The following is a 19,827-nucleotide window of genomic DNA, read 5'->3' on the forward strand; positions in this document are numbered from 1 at the left end:
CCCGAAACACCCAGTGATCCCATGTTGCATTACTGATGATGTGTCCCAGTGCACACCCAGCTCATTAAGCCAAGTGGTGTCGGATCAGGTTAAAGTGGCTCCACTACCCTATCCGCTATAGCCCACACACCTCACACTAAACTCCACAAACTTTTCTCTCCCAGCCCCACATATACATCCACCAGCCCTACAGTCAAACCTAATCCTAATGTCCAAGGGGGAACACATCCGCACTAGCCCTGGCCATACCCCCACAAACCCGCTGTCTTGTGTAAGGAGGAGGAAGATCCAATAAAGGCAAGTGTTGGATCTAGTTAATGAAGATGCGGGCCAGATCAAATTGGCAGGGTTGTGTTACACTGAATCTCAAGTTATGAGATCAAGAAGCTCAAGGGGAATGATTCTCCCACGGCCCAAATACTGTCACCCTGACCCTATATTAGAGATAGAGAGAGACACACACAGAGACAAATAGACAGAGAGATCAATCCAAGGTGCAATCAGGGCTCTGCCACTTGAGACTGGCTCTGTGAATCAGAAGTAAATGGGGGAGAAGGGGAGAGCTGCAATGATAAATAGGGGAATCGTCAGTTCAATTTAAGTTTTATTGTAATTCAACCATTCATAAATGCAGGGCAATGAAACTGTAACTCCAGGGCCAAGGTGCAAAACGCAGTACCAACAGCCACATGCGGCATGTACAAGATAGCAGGTACAAGTGGTATCACAATCACAGAATAAAAGAGGACAAACTAGAGCTATCAATCTACAGCCGAATACGGTGGAGCTTGTCTTCTGCCGAGTGAACACTGGGGAGGGTGCAGGGCACCACTGACTCCAGCCCAGATGCTGTGCCTCAGCACCCTCAGTGGAATGCACCAGCTTTGATGGCTCTCTCTGGTGATACCGTGGCTTGAGGCGCCGAGTCCACTGAGTACAGCTGGAATCTGCAGTCAACCACAACAGAGTTTGTCTTCTGGTGAGCGATCACTGGGGGAGGGAAAACAGCACCAGCTTCAACGCCGCTCTCCTGGCGACTGTAAACAGGCAACACATGGCTTGGGGCCTAATCATTGCTACAACAGAGGGCACACAGCTCCCCTGCCACCCGCCCCGTTCTTCCCCAATAAATCAAACTTGCGGCATATTACATTAGTAACGTCTAAAAGGGTCTTGCAATCACAAAAAAAGCAATCAAGATGGCCACTCTCTATTAGACTGTAAGCCTCCATCGACTCAGGCAGCAGCACATTGCACAGCTTGATTTTCTCTGCCAGCGAGCAACTTGCTGATGGGGTAGACCTGCAGTACTTTAGTTCCTTAATGTATAGCAGGACCTTGTGATCATAAAAATACATTGAAATAGGACATTAGCATCTTGACCTGTAGAAGTTGCTACAACTGAACACACCACCATCTTACCAGGAGAGCAGAAAGGAAATTCTGTGGATGAGAAAGAGACTCCCAGATGGTATGTTGCCTGAAGAGTCCAGGACAACTCAGATCAAGTCCTCAGCATTATTTAGCAGGAAGGTGAATAGGCATTGTTATTAGTCTATATAGGAAGATTGATGAGGTTCTGCAAAGGAAGTTCAGGGAGTTAAGTGTGAAGTTAAAGGGTAGGACCTCCAAGGTTGCTATCTCAGGATTACTACCTGATTGCTAGTGATGAGGCCAGAAATAATATTATACATTATAACATGTGACCAAGGAGTTTGTGTAGGAGGGAGGGCATAAAATTATTGGATTATTGGCCTCTCTTCCAGGGAAGGTGAGAATTGTACACAATCGATGACTTGTATCTGAACTGGAAGGGGACTACTATCTTAAAGGGAGGGCTTGCTAGAACTGCACAGGTGTTGAGGGTTGCAAGAGGATGGGAACCAGAGTGCTAGAATAGATAGTGGAGAGGTTGTGGAGACCTCAGACATAGTCATGAATCAAAAGGCTGAGCACAGTATGACTAATGTTCTGAGCTGTGTATATTTGAATGTAAGAGGTTTCGTAGAAAGGGGAGATGACCTCATGGCATGGATTATCACATAGAATTATGATATTGTAGCCATTAGTGAGTCTTGGTTGCCAGAGGGGCAGGAGAGGCGGCTCAGAATTCCAGGGTTCCATTGTTTCAGACGTGACAGAGCTGGAGGGGTTAAAGGAGGAAGGGTGATGTTACCAGTTAGGGAAAACATCACAGCAGTGTTTCGTCAGGACAGACTAGAGAACTTGTCGAGAGTCGTTACGGGTGAAGCTGAGGAATAAGGAAGGTATAACGAACGATGTTAATAAAACATAGAACAGTACAGCACAGGAACAGGCCAGTAAGCCCACAATGTCGTGCCAAACAAATTTTAAAAAATACTAATCCCTCCTATCTACACCACATCCATATCCTTCCATCTTTCTTACATCCACGTGCCTATCCAAATGTCTCTTAACAGCCTCTGATGTATTTGCCTCCACCACCATATCAGGCAGTGCACTCAATGACTCTGAGTAAAAAAAAACTTACCCTCACATACCCTTTGAACCTACCTCCTCTCATCTTCAATGCATGCCCAATGGTATTAGACATTTCATCCCTGGGAAACAGATGCTCCCTGTCTACTCTACCTATGCTTCCTATCAGCAGGAGAAACTCCTCCCATGCCCAGTGACCAGGGTGCAGAACCGGGTTTCATGAACAGCAGCAATAATTGCAGAGCTCAACACCAACAGTCACTTTTGAACTTGCCTCTGGATTCGGCAACTGTGCAGGTTGCATGCATGCATCTTATTTAAATTTTTTTGTGAACTCGGTAGTGCCTTACAAGGTGGGATGACCGAGTGTATCCCTTCCCACAGTCAGAGCAGGTGAATGGCCTCTCCCCAGTATGAACTCGCTGATGTTCTTTCAGTGCATACGAATAATTGAATCCCTTCCCACAGTCTGAGCAAGTGAACGGCCTCTCCCCAGTGTGAACTCGCTGGTGTGTCAGTAGGTGCGATGACCGAGTGAATCCTTGCCCACAGTCTGGGCAGGTGAACGGCCTCTCCCCAGTGTGAACTCGCTGGTGTGTCAGTAGGTGGGATGATCGAGTGAATCCCTTCCCACAGTCTGAGCAGATGTATGGCCTCTCCCCTATGTGAACTCGCTGGTGTGCCAGTAGGTTAGAAGAATGACCAAATCCCTTCCCACACACAAAACAGGTGAATGGCCTCTCTCCTGTGTGAACACGCTGATGTATTTGTAGGTTGGATGATCGAGTAAATCTCTTCCCACAGTCTGTGCAGGTGAATGGCCTCTCCACAGTATGTACTGACTGATGGTTCTGCAGGTGGGATGACTGAGTGAACCCCTTCCCACAGTCTGAGCAGGTGAACAGTCTCTCTCCAGTATGAATTCGCTGATGTACCTTCAGGTGAGATGACTGAGTAAACCTCTTCCCACAGTCTGAGCAGGTGAATGGTCTCTCCCCAGTGTGAACTCGCTGATGTCCCTTCAGGTCAGATAACCGAGTAAACCCCTTCCCACAGTCTGAGCAGGTGAACGGCCTCTCCCCAGTGTGAAGCGACTGGTTCATTGGTGTGTCTGCAGGTGGGCTAAGTGAATCTCTTCCCACACACGGAGCAAGTGAATGGACTCTCACTCTCACTGCTGTGAATTTTCTGATGTGTCTCCAGGCTAGATGACTGAGTAGATCCTGTCCCATAGAGAGCAGATGAATGGCCACTCCCCAGTGTGAATTCACTGGTTTGTCTGCAGGTTGGCTAAATGAGAAAATCCCTTCCTGCACGAGGGAATGAGGACCTGCCAGTACAATCAGATGTCAGACGTAGTGAAACCCTTGTATAATCAATGTAGTTGTAGAAGTGATCTCCAGTGAACAAATGCTGGTGTGTTCTCAGCACCACGATTCCAGTGGATTTCACTGCATTACTACAGAAAACTTCATTTCAGACACAAAACACATTTCCAGCTGGGATGAGATACTTCTTCACCTCCAAGGATCACAACTGATATATTGGTGTTACAAAGGAAATACCTGGTCACTCTTTAAATATCTGGGCAAAGGCAGCAAAAACCGGCTTGTTGTTGTGTTTGGGATTCCCGTTCTCAAAAATTCTTTGTCATTTGTCACCTGTAAAAAGATTTATAAAATACATCAATAGGTGAAGGACAGCATTTCAGATTATATCATTTTAGTCTCTGTAGATAAAAAGTAGCCGTCTAGTTTTTCTTCCCCCCCCCCCCACCCAAGATAGGGAGATGTAGTGGTCGTTAATAGTGTTGTTGCTATGCTACTCAGTGGGAGCAGCTCGCATACTGTATAAGAGAGTATCAATAAAGTTCAGCTGAATATCCTACATGCTGGTGTCCTGGTGTGCTCTGCAATGTAATAGAACATAGAAATCAACAGCACATTACACGCCCTTTGGGCCACAATATTATGCTGACCATGTAACCTACTCTAGAAACAGCCTAGAATTTCCCTAGCACAGAGTCCTCTAGTTTTCTAAGCTCTGTGTACCTATCTAAGAGTCTCTTAAAAGACCCTATTGTGTCCACCTCCACCACCGTCACTGGCAGTGCATTCCACACACCCACCACTCTGTGTAAAAAACTTACCTCTGACATTCCCCTTGAATCTACCTCTAAGCACCCTAAAACTATGCCCCCATGTGTTAGCCATTTCAGCCCTGGGAAAAAGCCTCCGGCTATCCACACAACTGATGCCTCTCATCATCTTATACACCTCTATCAGGTCACCTCTCATCCTCTGTCGCTTCAAGGAGAAAAGGACAAGTCCACTCAACATATTCTCATGAGGCATGCTCTCCAATCCAGGCAATATCCTTGTAAGTCTCCTTTGCACTCTCTCTATAGCATCAACATCCTTCCTGTAGTGATGTGACCAGAACTTGACAGAGTACTCCAAGTGGGGTCTAACTAAGTTCTTATATAGCTGTAACATTACCTCACGGCTCTTGAACCCAATCCCACAGTTGATGAAGGCCGATACACCATACACTTTCTTAACAATAATGTCCCTCAGTAATGAGCACTATATGTTGATCATCGTGAATTGATGCTACAGACTAAGTGAGACTCCCAACAAAGAAGAATTTACAGTATGACAGTTCTTGTTCACATATGTTAGAGCATTTAGAAGAGTTGGGGCCTCCCAATGAGTGGATGCCTGGGATGCACTGCCTGGTATTGTGGTACAGGCAAATACATTGGAGGCTTTCATGAGACATTTGGATAAATGGGGAAAGAATTCAAAGTTCGGAGATGCCACGGGACTTGGGGGTCCTCGTACAGGATACCCTTAAAGTTAACCTCCAGGTTGAGTCAGTAGTGAAGAAGGCGAATGCAATGTTGGCATTCATTTCTAGAGGAATAGAGTATAGGAGCAGGGATGTGATGTTGAGGCTCTAAGGCGCTGGTGAGACCTCACTTGGAGTACTGTGGGCAGTTTTGGTCTCCTTATTTAAGAAAGGATGAGCTGACGTTGGAGAGGGTACAGAGAAGATTCACTGGAATGATTCCGGGAATGAGAAGGTTAGCATATGAGGAACGTTTGTCCGCTCTTGGACTGTATTCCTTGGAGTTTAGAGAATGAGGGAAGACCTCATAGAAACATTTCGAAAGTTGAAAGGCATGGACAGAGTGGATGTGGCAAAATTGTTTCCCATGATGGGGGAGTCTAGTACAAGAGGGCATGACTTAAGGATTGGAGGGCGCCCATTCAGAACAGAAATGCAAAGAAATTTTTTTAGTCAGAGGGTGGTGAATCTATGGAATTTGTTGCCATGGGCAGCAGTGGAGGCCAAGTCACTGGGTGTATTTAAGGCAGAGATTGATAGGTATCTGAGTAGCCAGGGCATCAAAGGTTATGGTGAGAAGGCGGGGGAGTGGGCCTAAATGGGAGAATGGATCAGCTCATGATAAAATGGTGGAGCAGACTCGATGGGCCAAATAGCCGACTTCTGCTCCTTTGTCTTATGTCTTATATGCACATGGATGTAAAGAAGATAGAGGAATATGGACTATAAGACAGAGGGATTAGTGTTTTGGCATTATTGATTAGTGTTTTAGCTGGATTGGCACAACACTGTGGGCTTAATGGACTGTTGCTGTTCTATATGTATGAAAAGTATCCAGAGACTTGTCATTCTAAACTGCGTATGCTGGTTTGCTAATTGTATGCACCATGAGGCAAGATCTGAGAACTGGCCAAGGTTGCTAGGCAACACCTTCAAGCTACACCCAAAAGTGGATACTACTAGCCTGGAGAAGTGCACAGAGACACAGGCAGAGTAGAGAAGTCAGTCAAACTCTCAGGGAGAGAAAAGTGTGTGTTGTCCAAATAAATAAAATAATAAATAAACGAACATACAGGAAAATGGAGCAAATACCTAAAGTACCTATATCTACTTACCGAATAAAGCCCTCCGAGACATTTGATTCCTTAAGGGACTTTGAGAAATGGTTCAGATGGTTGAGAGAGATATAAAATACACACACACACACACACACACACACACACACACACACACAATCTAGAGGAAATGGCCAGGAAAGGTATTGTATAGCTTTAAAGACACACAGCACCATGAGTGAATAGGTAGCAGAATTGGTAGCTGTGGCATATGTCGTTAGCCACCCAGAATGTTTTCTGCCTGGATCACTCATACATTCTGATAGTTTGTACATTTGTAAAAGCCTTATAGAACATTTGCCTCTGGGGGAAGAAGTTTTGTTTCAGCTAACGGAAAGCCCCTCCCATCTGCTGGTCTGTTGCCCTCTATATTTGAAGAAGCAAAGGGGACGGAATATGGAGTCATAAATGCAAAAACCCACTCAAAATTATCCCAAGGGGTATAAGAAGACTGCTAGCGAGGCAAGGTGCTTTAGATGGGCAGGAATGGCAGCCGCAGAATGGGGAGACAGGAAGGCAGAAGGAACACCAGGTTAAGGTTAAGGATTTAACTGAGAAGCAGAAGAAAGTTAAAGAATTTTTAAAAATTAATAGAAGGAGCAGAGTCAGAAATATACAAAGAGCTCAAGGGTATACATGTTAAGGTTAGAGTGATCCTATATGAAGGAAGGTTTGTGGCCCCAGAGGGAGGAGGAAATCAGATGATCCACTGGTACCATGACTTATGGGGGCACTAGGGTGCCAAAAGCACCCTGGAAAAGATAAAGGGGATGTGTTGGTGGCCTAGGATAAAGGATGACAGAGCACTATGTCAATAATTGCTTGATCTGTGCATAATAATATAATCCTGATAAAAATGTAAAGAATAGAAGCCCTCCAACATGTGCAGGGGCCTTGGACTAATTTTCAGGTAGATTATGTTGGACCCTTGCCACCCATCACAGGAGGGTACAAATATATTCTTGTAGAGGTAGATACTTCCACCAAGTGGATGGAAACTTTCCCAACTAAGACAATCATGGACAAAACCGCGGCAAAAATCTTATTGGAGAGGGTCTTTACTTGCTGCTGTTTACCTCGAAGTATAGAATCGGATCAAGGCACACATTTTACAGCCCAGACAAAGCAAGATGTCATGGCACTTTTCGGGATCAAGCAGAGATTTCATATAACCTATAGACCACATTCTAGTGTTAGGTCACTCAGTCCATCGAGTCAGCTCTGTCATTCCTTAATGGCTGATCTCAGATCCCACTCAACCCCATATCCTTTAATGCCCTGACCAATCAGAAAATGATCAACTTCTGCCTTAAATATTCTTTGTCCCCCATTACTACCTCACCAGGATCATTTTCCAGTGGTCCAATATCAACTCTCACTTCCCTTTCACTTTCTATATAACTGAAAAAACTTTTGGTATTCTGCTTTATAATATTGGCTAGTCTGCTCTCATATTTCATTCTGTTCCTTATAGATTTTTAGTTGCCTTTTGTTGTATTTTAAAAGGGGGAATTTGTCACTTTGGTACCAGAATAACAGCCCCTGCCGGTAATTTTTAAATTTTTAAATGGTGCTCATCTACAGTGAGACAGTTGTTTGCTCATCATCTTGGGAGACAACTAAGCGGTGTGAATTTAAGTCAGTCAAAAATAGAAAGAAGAGAGGACTACTGAAATTAGTGGAAGCATGTAATGTATCAGGAGTAGTCATGGTTAGTACCTCAGATATAGCAGAATTAGGAAACTAATACAGACTGAATTGGTTGTAGTGCATCACAGGTGACTCTGGATGCCTTTAGGAAACTAATACAGACTGAATTGGTTGTAGTGCATCACAGGTGACTCTGGATGCCTTTAAATTTCTGAAATTAGTGGAAGCATGTAATGTATCAGGAAGCATGTAATGTATCAGGAGTAGTCATGGTTAGTACCTCAGATATAGCAGAATTAGGAAACTAATACAGACTGAATTGGTTGTAGTGCATCACAGGTGACTCTGGATGCCTTTAGGAAACTAATACAGACTGAATTGGTTGTAGTGCATCACAGGTGACTCTGGATGCCTTTAAATTTCTGAAGTCTCTTCCAGATACAAAAAATCTGATTATTGACCACATGGACCTCACATCTAAGGAAAGACATCAAACTGAGATCTGAGTTGGTTGCTTGCCATGATTGGTATGAACTTAATACAACTTGATGTAATCAGGTACCAAATTGGGTATCAGATGAGCAACAAAAAGAACAGGTTTGGGAAAAGACACCCTTATGTCACACTGGAAATCTCACACGAACCAATGGACTAACGGGTACCTGTGATGATGGTGAAGAAAGGTTTTATGTTGGTGGAGAATTCCACATTCCCCCACATTAATAATTTAACCTCCTCTTTGAAACAAGTTCAAAATGTGGGCAAGTATCAGAAGACTTGGATACTTTTAAGTAACCCACCAATACGTGTTGTTATGAATGATATTGAGAAAAACCATGACCATAAGACCATAAGACATAGGAGCAGGATTAGGCCATCTGGCCCATCAAGTCTGCTCTGCCATTCAATCATGACTGATCTTGTTTTTTTCCCTCCTCCTCAACCCCAGTTCCCAGCCTTCTCCCCATAACCTTTGATGCCATGTCCAATCAAGAACCTAACAATCTCTGCTTAAATACACCCATCGACCTGGCCTCCACAGCTGCGTCTGCCAACAAATTCCACAAATTCACCACCCTTTGGCTAAAGAAATTTCTCTGCTGTTTTGAAAGGGTGCCACTCTATCCTGACATCCTTTCCACATCTACTCTGTCTAGACCTTTCAACATTTGAAAGGTTTCAATGAGATCCCCCCTCATCCTTCTGAATTCCAGTGAGTACAGACCCAGAGCCATCAAATGTTCCTTGTATGATAATCGTGCTTGTGAACCTCCTCTGGACCCTCTCCAATGCCAGCACATCTTTTCTAAGATGAGGGGCCCCAAAACTGTTCACAATACTCAAGCCGAGGCCTCACCAGTGCCTTATAAAGTCTCAGTATCACACCCTTGCTCTTGTATTCTAGATCTCTTAAAATGAATGCTAACATGGCATTTGCTGACCTTTAGGGTGTTCTGCACAAGCCTCCCAATCCATTTGCATCTCAGATTTTTGGATTTTCTCCCCGTTTAGAAAATAATCCACACATTTATCTCTCCTACCAAAGTGCATGACCATGCATTTTCCAACATTGTATTTCATTTTCCACTTTCTTGCCCATTCTCCTAATCTGTCTAAGTCTTTCTGCATCCTACCTGTTCCCTCAACACTATCATCTGCAAACTTGGCAACAAAGCCATCTATTCCATCACCTACGTCATTTATATACCGCATAAAAAGATGTGGTCCCAACACCGTCCCCTGAAGAACACCACTAGTCACTGGCAGCCAAATAGGAAAATATCATTTTATTCCCACTCACTGCCTCCTACCAATCAGCCAATACTCTAACCATGTTAGTAACTTTCCTGTAATACCATGGGTTCTTAAGTTGGTAAGCAGCCTCATGTTTAACACTTTATCAAAGGCCTTCTGAAAGTCCAAATATACAACATCCACTACATCCCCTTTATCTATCCTATTTGTAATCTCCTCAAAGAATTCCAACAGGTTCGTCACACAGGATTTGCCTTGAAGGAAACCATGCTGACTTTGTATTATCTTGTCCTGTGTCACCAAGTACTCCATCTCCTCATCCTTAACAATTGACTCTAACATCTTACCAACCACTGAGGTCAGGCTAACTGGTCTATAATTTCCTGTCTGCTACCGTGGTGTGACGTTTGCAATTTTCCAGTCCCCTGGCACCATGCCAGAGTCCAATGATTTTTGAAAGATCATTAAAAATGTCACCACAATCTCCAATGCTACCGCTTTCAGAATCCTACGGTGCAGTTCATCTGGACCGGGTGACTTATATACCTTTAGCTCTTCCAGCTTTTTGAGCACCTTCTCTCTTGTAATAGTAACTGCACCCACTTCTCTTCCTTCACACACTACAACATCAGGCATACTGCTTGTGTCTTCCACAGTGAAGACTGATGCAAAATACTCATTTCTTTAATCAGCCATCTCCTTTTTATAATATCCCATTATTATTTCTCCTGCCTCATTTTTAGTGGTCCTATATCCACTCTCATTTCTCTTTTATTTTTAACATACTTGAAAAAGTTTTACGATCCACTTTAATATTATTTGCTAACTTGCTTTCATATTTCATCTTTTCCCTTCTCACGATTTTTTTAGTTGTCCTTTGTAGGTTTTTAAAAACTTCCCAATCCTCTATCTTCCCACTAATTTCTGCTTTGCTGTATGCCCTTTCTTTTGTTTTTACAATAGCTTTGACTTCCCTTGTCAGCCATAGTTGTACCATTTGAATACTTCTTCACTTTGGAATATATATGTCCTACACCTTCCTCATTTTTCTCAGAAACACACACCATTGCTGCTCTGCTAACATCCCTGCCAACAGCTCTTTCCAATTTACTTTGGCCAACTCCTCTCTCATACCACAGTAATTTCCCTTACTCCTCTGAAATACTGCTACATCATACTTTACTTTCTCCCTTTCAAATTTCAAGTTGAACTCAATCATATTGTGATCACTGGTTCTGAAGGGTTCTTTAAGTTCCCTAATTGCCTTCGGTTCATTACATAACACCCAATCCAGTTTTGCTGATCCCATAGTAGGCTCAACAACAAACTGCTCTAAAAAGCCATCTCATTGGCGTTCAAGAAACTCACTCTCTTGAGATCCATTACTAACCTGATTTTCCCAATTGACCTGCATGTTAAAATTTCCCTTGACTACCATAACATTGCCCTTTTGTTGTAATCTGTAGTTGACACCCCAGCTACTGTTGGGAGGCCTGTATATAACTGCCGTCAGGATCCTTTTACCCTTGCAGTTTCTTAACCCAACCCACAAAGATTCAATCCCTGTGAACTTTTCGATCTTACGTCACATTTTCTACAAATCTGATGCCATTTTTTACCTGCAGAGCCACGCCATCCTTCTGCCAACCTCTCTACCCCACTGATACAGTGTGTAACCTATGACATTCAGCTCCCAACTACAACCATCCTTCAGCCATAATTCAGTGATGGCCACAACATCATACCTGGCAATCTAGTGCAACAAGATGATCAACCTTATTTCTTATGCTATGCGCATTTTAATACAACACCTTGAGTACCATATTTGCTATCTTTTCTGATTTTGCATCCCTGATGCTTTGATACTCAGCCTATTGGCTGCAACTATGTCCCATCACCTGCCCACCGTTCCTGACAGTCTAATTGCACACTATTTTTACCACCGTCCCATCACTCCAGTTCCCACTCCCCTGCCAAATTAGTTTAAACCCTCCCTAACAGCTCTAACAAACCTGCCCGCGAGAATGTTGGTCCCCCTCGGGTTCTGGTGCAACCCGTCACTTTTGAACAAGTCATACCCCCATCAGAAGAGATCCCAATGATCCAAGAGCCCTGCCCCCTGCACCAGCTTCTCAGCCGTGCATTTATCTGCCAAATCATCTTGTTTCTACCCTCACTGGCACATGGCACAGGCAGCAATTCAGAAATTACTACTCGTGAGGTCCAGCTTCTCAGTTTTCTACCCAGCAAAGTCTCTTTTCTGGATCTCTGTTTTTCCTTCCCATGTCATTGGTACCAATATGTATCAAGATCTCTGGCTGCTCCCCTCCCTCTCCAAAATGTTGTGGTCGTGATCAGAGACATCCCTGACCCTGGCACCTGGGTAGGCAATATATGATCTGGGTGTCCCATTCACGTCCACATAATCTCCTGGCTGTTCCCCTCACTATTGAGTCCCCTATCACTACCGCTCCCTTCTTCTCTCCCTTCTGCACCACAGACTCATGCTCAGTTTTTGTAACCTGGTCGCCACGGCATTCTCCTGGGAGGTCATTCCCCACAAAAGTATCCAAAGCGGTATACTTGTTCTTGAGAGGAATGGCCACAGAGGTGCTCTGCTCTAACTGCCTACTTACATTTCTCCTGACAGTCACCCAGGTACTCACCTCCTGCAACCTCGGGGTGACTACTTCCCTGTACTAACTGATCAATTATCTCCTCACTCTCTTATACAAGCCAAAGGTCATCCAGTTGCTGCTCCAGATCCCTAACACGGTTTTCAAGGAGCTGCAGCGGAATGCACTTCATGCAGATGCAGTTCCCTGGGAGACTCTGCATCTCCCAGTTCTCCAACATCCAGCACGAAGAACATACCACAGCCATTTAAGTGGTACAGTAAGAGAGAAAAAAAACATAAAGTAAGGGAAAGCTATATCAAAATGTCATCAAGGGAGAGACTTGGGCTTGCTTGCCTGGAAGAGATGACAAGACAGAAATTTGAAATTGTGTTTTCAGTATTTAAGAGAATTGTTCATTGTCTAGTCTGTCTATAAATAATGAGTCTTTTGCAATATGCATCGGCGGGACAGACATATAGCCATGAGTTATACCAAAGGATGGAACGTCCTTTGGAAGTCTTAATGTTGCCATTGGATGCATGACCTGAGAGTTGACTATTGGAGGATGAACTTTACCTCAGCCAGCAGTAGATACGGTAATGAAGGAGAATATCACAATCCAACAAACTGATACAGATCTATATTTTGTTACCGAGTGCTGTTCAGAAAGAAGGGTACAAACAAGGTGAGTCAGCAAGACTGTAGAAAGCAGTGACAGTACAGCTTTGCACAAACACAACAGAAACAAAGAACAGGGAAACTGTCCAACTGCACGGTATGCAGCAAGTCTCCATTCCACATCAAAGAATTCTGTCCTGCAAAGAAGTGAAATGTCACCAATGCAATAGAGTTGGCCATTATAAAAGCCAATGTCAGTCAAAAACAGGTCAGGAGGTCAAAGAAAACCATAATTCAGATGAAGAGAGAGCTTTTCTTAGGACTCTGGATTCAAATAGACAAGGCTGGTGTATTATGGTTCAGTTGCAAAATAAGGCAGTGACGTACAAAATGGACACAAAATTAATGTCTGTTCATAAAACTGGCGAGGAAAACAGGCATCACATTAAGCCCAACTAAGAAAGTGCTGATGGGGCCAGAGAAACATAAGCTCAGTGTGAAAGGAATATTTACTACTTCCATCCATAAAAATAAGAAACAGTTAAAAGAGTATGTTGTTCAGAATCATTTCTCACCATGACTGGGATGACATGCCATGGAGAAGCTGAACCTCATTGTAAGGTTGGGATGACTAAACAGTGATTAGTGGCACAAGTACCTGGAGTTGTCCACAGCCTTGGGGTGTGAAAGAAGAGTACCTTATCCAACTGAGGTCTGGAGTGATGCCCTACTCTCTAACTAGAGTGAGGTTTATACGAATCCCATGGATGAATAGTCAAAGCTGAACTTGAAAGAATGAACTTGACATCATAACAAGAGTGAATGGACCTACTGACTGGTGTGTGGGCATTGTTCCTGTTCCCAAACCAGATGGCACAGTGAAAAAACACACATCAAAGTTGCTGGTGAATGCAGCAGGCCAGGCAGCATCTCTAGGAAGAGGTACAGTCGACGTTTCAGGCCGAGACCCTTCGTCAGGACTAACTGAAGGAAGAGCTAGTAAGAGATTTGAAAGTTGGAGGGGGAGGGGGAGATCCAAAATGATAGGAGAAGACAGTGGGGGGGGGGGGGAGGGATGGAGTCAAGAGCTGGACAGGTGATTGGCAAAAGGGATATGAGAGGATCATGGGACAGGAGGTCCAGGGAGAAGGAAAAGGGGGAGAAAACCCAGAGGATGGGCAAGGGGTATAGTCAGAGGGACAGAGGGAGAGAAAGGAGAGTGAGAGAAAGAATGTGTGTATATAAATAACGGATGAGGTACGAGGTGGAGGTGGGGCATTAGTGGAAGTTAGAGAAGTCAATGTTCATGCCATCCGGTTGGAGGCTACCCAGACGGAATATAAGGTGTTGTTCCTCCAACCTGAGTGTGGCTTCATCTTTACAGTAGAGGAGGCCGTGGATAGACATGTCAGAATGGGAATGGGATGTAGAATTAAAATGTGTGGCCACTGGGAGACCCTGGCACAGTGAAGACCCGTGTCAATCTAACAAAATTGAATAAAACAGTGAGACAGGAGAAGTTTATTCTGCTGTCTGGTACACATTGGGTATGCTGGTTGTAGCAAAGTACTTCACCAAACTAGATTCAAACTCTGGGTTCTGCCAGGTCCGCTTAGCTCCTGAGTCACAGAAGCTCACAATTTTTATCACATGATGCCTTCAAGAGACTCCACTTTGGCATCTCATCAGCCCCTGAACTCTTTCAGATGAGGATGAACAAAATTTTGAATGGACTGGAAGGAGTAGTCTATCTAATTGTTGATACACTCATCTTCAGAGGCTCAAGTGAGGAACATGACAAAAGAGTGGAAGCTGCCTTGTAGAAACTGAAACAGGCTGCAATCACCCTGAATAAAATTAAATGCAAATATGTAACGTTGGAGATGAACAAAGTTGGAGCTGAGAAGTCTGTCAAAATTTTAGATGTCATGCCAAATCACCAGACTCCTAAAGTAGTAGAGGCAGTGTTGTGCTTTCTTCACAATTATACTTGTGTGCTGGCTCCAGGACAGATCCCCTGAAATAATAATGCCCAGGAACTTAAAGTTGCTAACCCCCTCCACCCTTATTGCTCCAATAAGGACTGGCTCATAGTCTGTGTTCCCTCTAAGCCAGCGATCCCCAACCACCGGGCCGCAAAGCATGTGCTACCGGGCCGCGCGGAAACGATATGAGTCAACTGCACCTTTCCTCATACCCTGTCACGCCCACTGTTGAACTTGAAAGCACGCGAGGACATCAGGTCGGTCATTAACCTACAACTACCGGATGAGTGAAAAACAAATGTGCTTGAGAGTTTCTTTGGAAGAGATGGTAGGGGACAGGGTATGAGGAAAGGTGCAGTTGACTCATATAGTTTCCTCGCGGAAAGAGTTTTATTTGGGTTTTCTTTAGCGCTGGAAATGGTTACATCCCAACACGTGGGACAGAAGCAAGGTCGCATTGTGTATTCCACGGACCAGCAAATACCGGGTGGCTTAGCGAACAGAGTGGCGGACACCCCTGCTGAAATCCGGAGGAAAACACATAGAGGGGATCACAAAGCCGAGGAAACAGGACCAGGTCGAGACAACAGAGACTTTTGGAGAAGAGGAGTTCGTTTGGTAATACCGTTCCGGCTGACCAGAAGTGTACTGAGAGCGGTAAGCATAAAGGAGTTGGGTGCTTACTGATCTGGCTAACAACGGATAGTGCAATCCGGGGTATATTACGATCGAGGAACGTGTTTGCAGACTGAATATTGAACTTTTTACTGTTGGACTTCGGCCACATTCCACCGTGATACAACACTTGGTGGCACAGGAGGTCGTTCCAGCCAGCCTGTGGCCATCGAACGTGCAGCTCCTCCCGTGGACGGTCAGGCACCCTGAGCCAATAGACTGGTCCTGGACTTATTTCCCATCTGGCATAGTTTGCATTTTGGTGTTTGATTGTTGGGGTTTTTTGTATTGCTATATTTACTCTCTATCCTTGGTTGGTGCGGCTGTAACGAAACCAAATTTCCCTCGGGATTAATAAAATATATCTATCTATCTATAAAAGGCCTAACGATGATGATAACGCAGAGACAGCTGAGGCCAAGACTGCAAAAAAATAGAAAGCTTCCTTCAACAGAAAATACGACGAGTCGTATAAAATGTCTTTATTGCGACCAGTGACTTGCACACTCCAAGCCCCGTGTGTGATATGTGGAGACAAGCTGTCTAATGATGCAATGAAGCCCTCAAAACTGCTTCGGAACCTTGAGTCCAAGCACCCTGCACTTAAAGACAAACCTGTTGAGTTTTTTGAGCGGAAAAAAAAACGTGAGCAAAAGCGGACAGAAGCAAGTGCTGAGAGCCACCACCTCCACAAATGCTGCTGCTCTGAGAGCATCGTACTTAGTGGCTAGCCGTATTGCTAAGGCTAAGAAGCCTTTCACTGTTGGTGAAGAATTGATTTTGCCCGCTGCCAAGGACTTGTGCCGTGAACTGTTGGGAGAAGCTGCAGCTAACAAGATGGCACAGGTTTCTCTTTCAGCTACCACAGTTTCAAGGAGAATCAATGACATAGCGGAGGACATCGAAGCACAGCTGCTGGAACGGTTTAACGAGTCTGGTTTCACTACCCGAGTCAAAGAGGTTGCACCTGAATGCTAGTCTACACACTGTGTCACACACAGGGAAGTGATGACTAGCCGAAAAATGTCACCTGATCTTAACCCTGACCCTAATGCGAATGACACTACTGAAGTTATCAATCACATCAATGCAAAAGCCCTTAACTCACGTCTGTTTGAGCAGCTTTGTGAGGAAATGGATCTCTTACACACTGAAGTCAGGTGGTTATCAAGGGGGAGAGCCCTGGTCAGGGTTTTTGAGTTAAGAGAGTCGCTACAGAGATTCCTTTCAGGAAAAAAGTCCCCACCAGCAGCACACTTCAGTGACGAGGAGTGGATAGCAAAACTCGCTTATCTGTGTGACATCTTCAACCTGCTCAATGAACTCAATTTGTCACTTCAGGGGAGAATGACAACTATCTTCAAGTTGGCAGATAAAGTGTCAGCTTTCACAGCCAAACTGGAACTGTGGGGACAGCGAGTGGACATGGGCATATTTGCCAAGTTTCTAACATTATCTGGGATTTTGGGAGAGACTGAGGCTGCACCATCCTTCTCACAGCCAGTGCGTGATCACCAATCTTTGCTGTCGACAGAATTCAAGCGTTACTTCCCAACCGCAAATGACCCAAGATGTGCAAAGGAATAGGTTCATGACCCATTTGTGAATGTCCCCGGTGAATCATCCATGTCAGCACGGGAAGAAGATCAACTCCTCGAGCTTGCAAATGATGATGGACTGGAAAGAATAGAAACCATAGAAAAACTACAGCACAGAAACAGGCCTTATGGCCCTTCTTGGCTGTGCAGAACCATTTTCTGCCTAGTCCCACCGACCTGCACACGGACCATATCCCTCCATACACCTCCCATCCATGTATCTGTCCAATTTATTCTTAAATGTTAAAAAAGAACCCGCATTTACCACCTCGTCTGGCAGCTCATTCCATACTCCCACCACTCTCTGTGTGAAGCCTCCCCTAATGTTCCCTTTAAACTTTTCCCCCCTCACCCTTAACCCATGTCCTCTGGTTTTTTTCTCCCCTTGCCTCAGTGGAAAAAGTCTGCTTGCATTCACTCTATCTATACCCATCATAATTTTATATACCTCTATCAAATCTCCCCTCATTCTTCTACGCTCCAGGGAATAAAGTCCTAACCTATTCAACCTTTCTCTGTAACTGAGTTTCTCAAGTCCCGGAAACATCCTTGTAAACCTTCTCTGCACTCTTCCAACCTTATTAACATCCTTCCTGTAATTTGGTGACCAAAACTGAACACAATACTCCAGATTCGGCCTCACCAATGCCTTATACAACCTCATCATAACATTGCAGCTCTTATACTCAATACTTTGATTAATAAAGGCCAATGTACCAAAAGCTCTCTTTACGACCCTATCTGCCTGCAATGCCACTTTTAGGGAATTTTGTATCTGTATTCCCAGATCCCTCTGTTCCACTGCACTCCTCAGTGCCTTACCATTAACCCTGTATATTCTACCTTGGTTTGTCCTTCCAACGTGCAATACCGCACACTTGGCTGTATTAAACTACATCTGCCATTTTTCAGCCCATTTTTCCAGCTGGTCCAAGTCCCTCTGCAGGCTCTGAAAACCTTCCTCACTGTCTACTACACCTCCAATCTTTGTATCATCAGCAAATTTGCTGATCTAATTTACCACATTATCATCCAGATCATCGATATAGATGACAAATAACAATGGACCAGCACTGATCCCTGTGGCACACCACTAGTCACAGGCCTCCACTCAGAGAAGCAATTCTCTACTACCACTCTTTGGCTTCTTCCATTGAGCCAATGTCTAATCCAATTTACCACCTCTCCATGTATACCTAGCGAATGAATTTTCCTAACTAACCTCCCATGCGGGACCTTGTCAAAGGCCTTACTGAAGTCCATGTAGACAATATCCACTGCCTTCCCTTCATCCACTTTCCTGGTAACCTCCTCAAAAAACTCCAATAGATTGGTCAAACATGACCTACCACGCACAAAGCCATGTTGACTCTCCCTAATAAGTCCCTGTCTATCCAAATGCTTGTAGATTCTGTCTCTTAGTACTCCCTCCAATAACTTACCTACTACCGATGTTAAACTTACCGGCCTATAATTTCCCGGATTACTTTTCGATCCTTTTTTAAACAACGGAAATCTCCAATCCTCCGGCACCTCACCTGTAGACAGCGACATTTTAAATATTTCAGCCAGGGCCCCTGCAATTTCAACACTAGTCTCCTTCAAGGTCCGAAGGAACACCCTGTCAGGTCCCAGGGATTTATCCAGTTTAATTTTCCTCAAGACAGCAAGCACCTCCTCCTTTTCAATCTGTACAGTTTCCATGATCTGACTACTTGTTTCCCTTAATTCCATAGACTTCATGCCAGTTTCCTTAGTAAATACAGACGCAGAAAACCTATTTAAGATCTCCCCCATTTCCTTTGGTTCCGCACATAGCCGACCACTCTGATCTTCAAGAGGACCAATTTTATCCCTTACAATCCTTTTGCTCTTAATATACCTGTAAAAGCTCTTTGGATTATCCTTCACTTTGACTGCCAAGGCAACCTCATGTCTTCTTTTAGCCCTCCTGATTTCTTTCTTAAGTATTTTCTTGTACTTCTTATACTCCTCAAGCACCTTATTTACTCCCTGTTTCCTATACATGTCATACAACTCACTCTTCTTCTTTATCAGAGTTGCAATATCCCTTGAGAACCAAGGTTCCTTATCCCTATTCACTTTGCCTTTAATCCTGATAGGAACATACAAACTCTGCACTCTCAAAATTTCTCCTTTGGAGGCTTCCCACCTACCAATCACATCTTTGCCAGAGAACAACCTGTCCCAATCCACACTTTTTAGATATTTTCTCATTTCTTCAAATTTGGCCTTCTTCCAGTTCAGAACCTCAACCCTAGGACCAGATCTATCCTTGTCCATGATCAAGTTGAAACTAATGGTGTTATGATCACTGGAACCAAAGTGCTCCCCTACACAGACTTCCGTCACTTGTCCTAACTCGTTTCTTAACAAGAGATCCAATATTGCATCCTCTCTAGTTGGTCCCTCTATATATTGATTTAGAAAACTTTCCTGAACACATTTTACAAACTCTAAACCACCTACACCCCTAACAGTA

At 44.2% G+C, this 19,827-nt stretch overlaps 1 protein-coding gene across 1 annotated transcript in view; it reads right to left on the reverse strand.

Annotated features, from left to right (window-relative positions):
* Positions 1–662: 662 nt before the first annotated feature.
* The window catches only part of LOC140203745 (uncharacterized), a 94,240-nt gene continuing 75,075 nt past the window's right edge, over positions 663–19,827 (reverse strand). Inside the window, exon 3 of the mRNA XM_072269781.1 lies at positions 663–3,534. Coding sequence (XP_072125882.1) covers positions 2,778–3,534 — 757 coding nt within the window. The 3' untranslated portion in view covers positions 663–2,777. The remainder of the gene's footprint in view (positions 3,535–19,827) is intronic.

Source organism: Mobula birostris, chromosome 10, assembly GCF_030028105.1.
Source record: "Mobula birostris isolate sMobBir1 chromosome 10, sMobBir1.hap1, whole genome shotgun sequence".
Taxonomy (NCBI): domain Eukaryota; kingdom Metazoa; phylum Chordata; class Chondrichthyes; order Myliobatiformes; family Myliobatidae; genus Mobula; species Mobula birostris.